The sequence below is a fragment of the Elgaria multicarinata genome, chromosome 11, assembly GCF_023053635.1.
Source record: "Elgaria multicarinata webbii isolate HBS135686 ecotype San Diego chromosome 11, rElgMul1.1.pri, whole genome shotgun sequence".
In the NCBI taxonomy this organism is placed as follows: domain Eukaryota; kingdom Metazoa; phylum Chordata; class Lepidosauria; order Squamata; family Anguidae; genus Elgaria; species Elgaria multicarinata.
Genome location: NC_086181.1, coordinates 20301862 through 20309291, shown reverse-complemented (window position 1 = coordinate 20309291; position 7430 = coordinate 20301862). Strand labels below are relative to the sequence as shown.

The 7430-nt window shown below is 39.7% G+C and overlaps 2 protein-coding genes across 2 annotated transcripts; both read right to left on the bottom strand.

Annotated features, from left to right (window-relative positions):
- Positions 1–506: 506 nt before the first annotated feature.
- LOC134406738 (olfactory receptor 10C1-like) lies at positions 507–1451 on the bottom strand. The gene has a single exon (XM_063138268.1). The coding sequence runs from the start codon at positions 1440–1442 to the stop codon at positions 507–509; it is 936 nt and encodes a 311-aa protein (XP_062994338.1). The 5' UTR covers positions 1443–1451.
- Positions 1452–5885: 4434 nt separating this feature from the next.
- LOC134406737 (olfactory receptor 10C1-like) lies at positions 5886–6821 on the bottom strand. Its single transcript, XM_063138267.1, has one exon. It carries the CDS (start codon positions 6819–6821, stop codon positions 5886–5888), a length of 936 nt encoding a protein of 311 aa, XP_062994337.1.
- Positions 6822–7430: the final 609 nt, after the last annotated feature.

The window sequence follows — 7430 nt, the reverse complement described above, 5'->3', positions numbered from 1 at the left end:
GCAATTTTCATGCATTTGGGAACATGGATACAATGACATAGAATATGTAAAGTTGCATTGGGTTGAATCCAGACTTAGGTCCATGCAAGTTATGCAGAGTTTGGGGGAGAAACATTTTTTCCCCAGTATCACTAGTAAAATGGATTAGACATTATTAGAAAATTGCAGCATTTACCTATGTCACATTAGCATACAACTCTTCCTCTGAAGAGCTTGGGTCCACTTACAGTTGGTCCCCCATGCAAGAAGTCTATGGGGTCAGGGGGTCTTCATTATACAACAAAATTATTCCACATACATTCAGATCATACTACGCACCTACTAATGTTAAAATACAATTCCTGATCTTCATTTAATGTTCCTCACCTTATAATGAAAAACATGATATAGAAAAATGCAATTAAAAACAGGAATATAGAAATTATCTAGATGTATTATAGCAAGAGCCTTTAGTTTGTATATATGCTACAAGAATTGCACAGATAGCTCTCGGTTTTAAAATAAACTTAACATTTCAATGGAATTAGCTTCAACACTGTCTTTTTCAGAGCTCCCTTTACCTCCTTATTCCTCAGACTGTAGATGATAGGATTCAGTATTGGAGTAATAACTGAGTAGAAGAGAGAAAGCAGTTTGTCCACATTCAGAGAATAGCTTGATTTGGGACGTATGTATATAAAAATGGCAGTCCCATAAAATAAAGAAACCACTACAAGGTGTGAGGAGCAGGTGGAAAAAGCCTTCTGGCGGCTCTTGGCTGATTGCATATGTAAGATGGTGGAGATGATATGGAAATAGGACATGAGAATAAGCATGAATGGCATCAGGATTACAAAGGCAGCAGCGACAATAATTTGGACTTCATTCCAGTATGTGTCCCCACACACCAGCTTTAGAAGTGGCTGGATTTCACAGAAGAAATGGTTAATGTGGTTGGACTCACAGAAAGGCAGCTTGAAAATGAAGGTAGTATGACCCACAGCCACCAGGCAGCCACAAATCCAAGACAAGGCAGCAAGCTGGACGCATACCCTCTTTCTCATGATGACCAAATATCTCAGTGGGTTGCATATAGCTACGTAGCGATCGTAAGCCATGATGGCTAGAAGGCAGCACTCAGTGGCACCAAAGAAGAGAAAGAAATACATTTGAGTGGCACATGCTCTTATAGAGATGGTTTTGTCCCGAGCAAGGGTGTTCTCAAGCAACTTGGGGATAGTGACTGAAGTGTAGCAGATTTCCAGGAAAGACAGGTTCCTGAGGAAGAAGTACATAGGAGTGTGGAGAGCAGCATCAACATTAATGATGACAATGATGGTGACATTACCCAGTACAGTAGCAATGTAAATGCACAGGAACACCACAAAGAGAAGGAATTTAAAATCTGGGACATTAGAGAAACCCATTAAAATAAATGTATTCACTGTGCTATCATTTTCCATGGACTCTTCCTTTACATATTTTGTCTATGTGATAAATTGAGAAGATAATGAAGCTGAAAAATAAATGGTAATAAAAATGAAAATTGGATTCTGTTTATTTCTAAAACTAATCCAGTGAATTGGGGGAAACCTAGGCTTCACATCTCTCCCCCGGCTCTGAAAAAAACATGGGTTTCTTCTCCTGCTCTTTAACAGTAAAATCAGCCTAGTCTGGACACTGGGAATTTTAACCTTTTCTTTAGATGTTCTTGAAGTTAGGCCCTTTGTGTATTTCATCACCAGAAACTATAGCCTAAAGGGAGTAGTTCTCCTGGTAATGACATCACTTCCAAATCAGTATTTCTTAGAGATACAGTTAGTTCTTGATTAATTAATACTATAGTTGTGAACCTCCTAGAGAGCTTCAGCTATTGGGCAGTGCAGAAATGTGATAAGAAAGAAAGAAAGAAAGAAAGAAAGAAAGAAAGAAAGAAAGCAAGCAAGCAAGCAAGCAAGCAGGCTATCACTTCAACCAGACAATGGTTAACCAATCCAGAGATGCATAAGATTGAACAGAGTGTAAATGTCATTTCGGTGAGCTTGTGTGGGCTTGTGCAAGGAAGTATTACCACCTTCAGACAGCGCTTTTCTCCCCAAATTTACTGCTTCCTCCTATTGTGGATTCTTTGGGAAGTTTAAATGGGGTATCATATGACTGTTTTTTCTTGATATTCACAATGCTATATGCCATTTTTATGGATGGGTGGAGCCTGGCAGGATGTTTTTAGACATCCATCACTCTGGTGTAGCCCCCCTCCCCTTCCTCAGTGTGAAATGGAACACATCTTCTCTCTTATGGAGAGTGAATAGTAAGGACTAAAAGTTTTCTAGGCAGCACGTGCAAAGCAGTGCAAAACCTTTTCCATTGTTAAGTGCTGGTTCTACGCAACTTCAGGAGTCTATGGGCCCATCTACACCAAGCAAGATATTCCACTATGAAAGCAGTATATAAAAGGCAGTAGCCACACTACTACTTTATAGTGGCATTGGAGTGCACTGCAGGATCTACACTACTGTTTTATAGTGATATTGAAATGCACTGACAACTTGTTGGGGACCATGAAACATCTACACCAAGCAGGATATAACACTCTGAAAGTGGTATGAAAGTGGTTTATGGTATGTGTCAATAGGCCCCAACAGTTGTCAATGCACTTCAGTACCGCTATAAAGCAGTAGTGTGGCTCCTGCCTTTTATATACTGCTTTCAAAGTGGAATATCCTGCTTGATGAAGATGAGCCCTGTGTCTTCGAAAGCCCCCCTCCCCCACCCCATGACATGCAAGTCAGTACTGTCCATGTAAAAGCAATCAGTAACTTTTCTTATTTGAGTGTACACTAGGAGAGGGGATTAAATGGAAATGTGTTGCATGTGCTCACATCTTCCTCCCCCTTTGCCCATCTGCTTAGGCATTCCTGAAATATGGTACAGAGCAGGAGCAGATGGGCACAGGGGCGGAATGGTAGAGGGGTGGGAGGAGACACTCCCAACTGATCTTTGTCAGTGCTGATGTTAACACTGCACTGCCCAACACCTTCCCACTCAAGAAGGACATAGTGCGATGGGAGGGTTACACGGAGCAGATTATGGCAGTTTCGTCACATGACCGCCAAAAAGTGTTGCATTTTCCTCATAGCAAAATAACATGCAAAAAAAAGTGGGGAGATGTGGGACAACAACTGCATGGCAATGGTGGCATGTAAAGCCGGGGACTGTGACCAAGCCATGATGATCACATGAATAATCACCCATTTGAAGGGTCCCTATGATGCATCCTCAGCCCAAGCAGAGGGTTGGGTCCAGATGCAGTATACTGCGGACCAATTCTGCTGACAGAAGTGGAATTCCCTGTCCCCTCTTTCCCAAGGCAGCCCCTCCAGCCCCAGAAAATGCAGAGGGACCTTCTGTGAGTGGGGCTCATGGAAGGTCTCTCTCTCTTGCAGAAGGTAGATCCTAGATCTATCCCAGAGTCACCAATATTGGTTGTATGGTTGGTGCTGAAATTCTGCTCAGTTTAACTCACCCCTCCCTACATTTTGGAGTTCTGAATTACCTGTGTATGTTTCTAAATAGGAAGCGATGTATTTGAAATCCTTCGTTGTTCTATTCCGTTATTCATTTATTATTGAATTTTCTGCAGACTACTATGCATGCTCAGTTTGAGGAGCTTCCAATCCCTTTGGTTTATTTGTATCCTTCTCCCCTTCTACATCATCCATGCTGAAGAAGTGTTTTCCAAAGTATTTGACTTCTTCTGGGGTTCTCTGTGCAGTGGAGCAGGTGAACACTGTGATGTCCTGCCTTCACCTATGTCATCTTGACTTCACCAGAGATGCCCACAAGCTACCTGACAAGACTGTCCACACCACTAGCACTCAGGACCACTCAATCTTCCCTGTGCTGATGACATGTGTGAGGGTTTTGGCTTACTGCTGCTGCTCCTGTCTCACCTTTATTCTTTAGGCGCACAGCTGCACAGCCCTCAGTTTCCCATTCCGCTGCCAACATTAATCATTTTCTCCATAGTCACTCCTCCACAGACCACACCAGTTGTTGAAAAGTAATTAGAATGTATTTACATAAGTATGTGCATGAACAAGCTTAATGTTTTCCTCAGTTCAAATGTGTATGGTTACAAGGTTCCTAAGCATATTGGTTTCTGTCAGTTCGTTCTCTTACAAGTTCCACTACAGAATACTGAAGTGCACTGACAACTGTTGGGGCCCATGACACATCTACACCAAGCAGGATATAGCACTATGAAAGTGGTATGAAAGTGGTATATGGTATGCGTCATGGGCCCAAACAGTTATCAGTGCACTTCAATACTGCTACAAAGCACTAGTGTGGCTCCTGCCTTTCATAGACTGCTTTCATACCACTTCCATAGTGGAATATCCTGTTTGGTGTAGATGAGCCCCAAGTCATTCACATAAGTGAAATGAAGGGTGTGTAAAGTAGACGTACATCTTTGCCTTTCATTTTAACTCTAAACTATTTAGGTTTCACAATGAACAAAAATGAAAATAAATGTTAACAACTTGTATTTCTGCCATGAACAGAAACATATATGAATCTACTCTACATCGAGTAAAATCACTCGTCAATCTATGTCAGTAAAGTTTGCTTTAATTAGCACCTGCATTCCAAAGCTTTGGCACAGCACTTTCCCCCACATTCTGCTACCTGAGAATTGTGACTTATAAATATGTTATTAATTTCAGAACGGATTGCAAACTCTGGCACCTGCACAATCTACATTTAAACTGTGACATTTCTGCAGATGCTCTGAGTTGGTTGGTTAAACCCATTTATTTATTGATTTACAATATTTATATACCACTCCCCATTGAAAATTTCAGAGAGGTGTACAAGATAAAATGAAATTAAAAACAGAATAAAACACTTAAAACAGATCTTAAAAGAAGCAAATACAGTGACTCCTGGCTGGACATTAAGGAAAGGCTTCCTGGAATAATGATGTTTTCAGGAGGCGCCGAAAGGAGTACAAAGTTGGCACCTGCCTGACCTCCAGAGGCAGGGAATTATTTCAGGAGGGTATAGGATGATGTCACTTTAACCCTTTAGGTAAAGTCTGGCCTCTGAATTCTTTCCACAAACGGATCATGTTCAAAGATAGAGCATTATTATTATTATTATTATTATTATTATTATTATTATTATTTGTATCCTACCTTTTTCCCAATACGGGAAGTTAAGGCAGCTATATAGGTTGTATATACACCTCCATTTCTTTCATTTAATTTTATTTCTTTCATTTCATTTCTATACCACCCAATAGCCAAGCTCCCTGGGTGTTTTACAACAGTTCATGATAAAATACAGCAAAAAAAAAAAAAAAAAGACATAAAATATAAATATATAAAATTTAAAATGATAATAATATATTCATTTCTTACCCACCTCTCCTTCTGGATCAAGCGGGGAACAACATTGAATACAAAAAAATTACACAAAACTGATTACAAACATATAAAATGAATACATTATTAAAATAACAGCCAAACATCTTAAAATTTGACTGGGTAGGCCTGCGAGAATTTAGACAACTAAAAACAGTTTTAATAGAATACTAGGCTTGTTTAGAAGGTTGGCATTAGTATCCCATCATATATGCCATTAAATGCCTGGCTATCTTCATCTTAGGTTATTGTAAGCTCCACAAGAATGTCCTATTGACCGTTATGGAACTATATGATTTATTAGTGCAATGTTATTGCTATGGTTTGTGTCACTGCAATGCTCAAGTATTACTGTCCAAAGCCCTAAAATTGCTTTTCCTAATGCTCCTCCATAAAATTGCACACAGAATCACTAATCTCAATGAAAAACAAAAGGCATTTTCTTGTTTATTTGACCAGAACTTCTTTATCCATCCACATTCACAACCAAATAATTTTCTTCCACAGCTTTCTCATGGATCCCTGGATTTCCTTGTTTCTGAGACTATAGATAATTGGATTTAACAGAGGAGTTACAACTGTGTAGGAAAATGATAAAAGCTTGTCCACTGATGGAGAGTAGCTGGATTTGGGTTTTAAATACATGGAGCTAGCTGTGCCATAGAAAAGTGTGACCACTATTAAATGTGAGGAACAGGTGGAGAAGGCTTTGTATCTGCTCTCCAAAACTGGCATTCTAATGATAGTGAAAATAATGCCAATGTAAGAAAGGATGATCAGCAGGAATGGTAGCATGATAGCCATCATAGCCACTCCTATTACTTGGACTTCATTTAAGAAAGTGTCTCCACAGACCAATTCCAACAGTGGTTGTATCTCACAGAAGATGTGGTCGACAATCACACCACAAAATGGCAAATGAAATGTGACAGTGGTGTGGACCAGCCCAACTACAATCCCACATATGTATGAACCAGTTACCATTTTCCAGCAAACACTCCTGTTCATAATGGTTGTGTAGCGCAAAGGGTGACATATTGCAATGTACCGGTCAAATGCCATTACAGCTAGAAGAAAGCACTCAGCAACACCAAAAAACAGGAAAAAGAACATCTGCATGGCACATCCCCAAAAGGAAATAACTGCAGGATTCACCAATAAATTCTCCAGTAGCTTGGGGATTATAACTGACATATAGCAAGCTTCTAAGTAGGCCAGATGCATAAGGAAAAAATACATTGGTGTGTTAAGCATAGGATCAGATTTTACTAACAGGATAATCAAGCTATTTGTTATTAAGGTGATTATATAGAGAGACAGCAACACTGAAAAAATTAAGACATGAAATTCTTGAGTCTCATCAAACCCCACCAGTATGAAACCAGATACATTTGTGGTATTTTCTTGTCTACTCATTGCACCCAGTGGGTAGGTGGGTGGGAAGCTTCTTCGATACTGCTGCCTTTACCTACACATAGAGTCCACCTGTCTAACCACCCATCTATTTCTTTGTTAGTACATTTGTTTGCTTGTTTTAAAGTACCAATGCTCAACCAAAATCAAAATAACTTCTTGTTGATTGATCAGTGTCATGTATTGGCGTTCTTGATGAAGTTATGAGGACTAGTTGAATGTCCTTGCTTTTACGTTACAGTATAATCTCTCTTTTTAAAGTAACGCTATATCCTCTGCCATTACAAAAGTAGGTCTTCATTCTGTAAGATTTTTTTTTTAAAAAAATAAGCATACTATTTAGTAACTGATCTGAAGAAGGTGAGAAGGTGAAACCAGATAGAAAGACAACAACATTTCTTTTGAAATTTGGAAGTATAGAACTGTAAAAGTGGAGAGTGGGTTGCTACTTGGCAACTTGCTAATGGGTTCATTTGTAGGGATGTATGAGAAATTCATTTCAGCTCACTTTTGTTCAGGATTTTACTCAGTTTGCACCTTGTATACCAAAAACAGACTCAGGGCCTTGCTAGACGACGGGGTAGCCTGGTATGAGCCCCAGGCTGGCCCCTG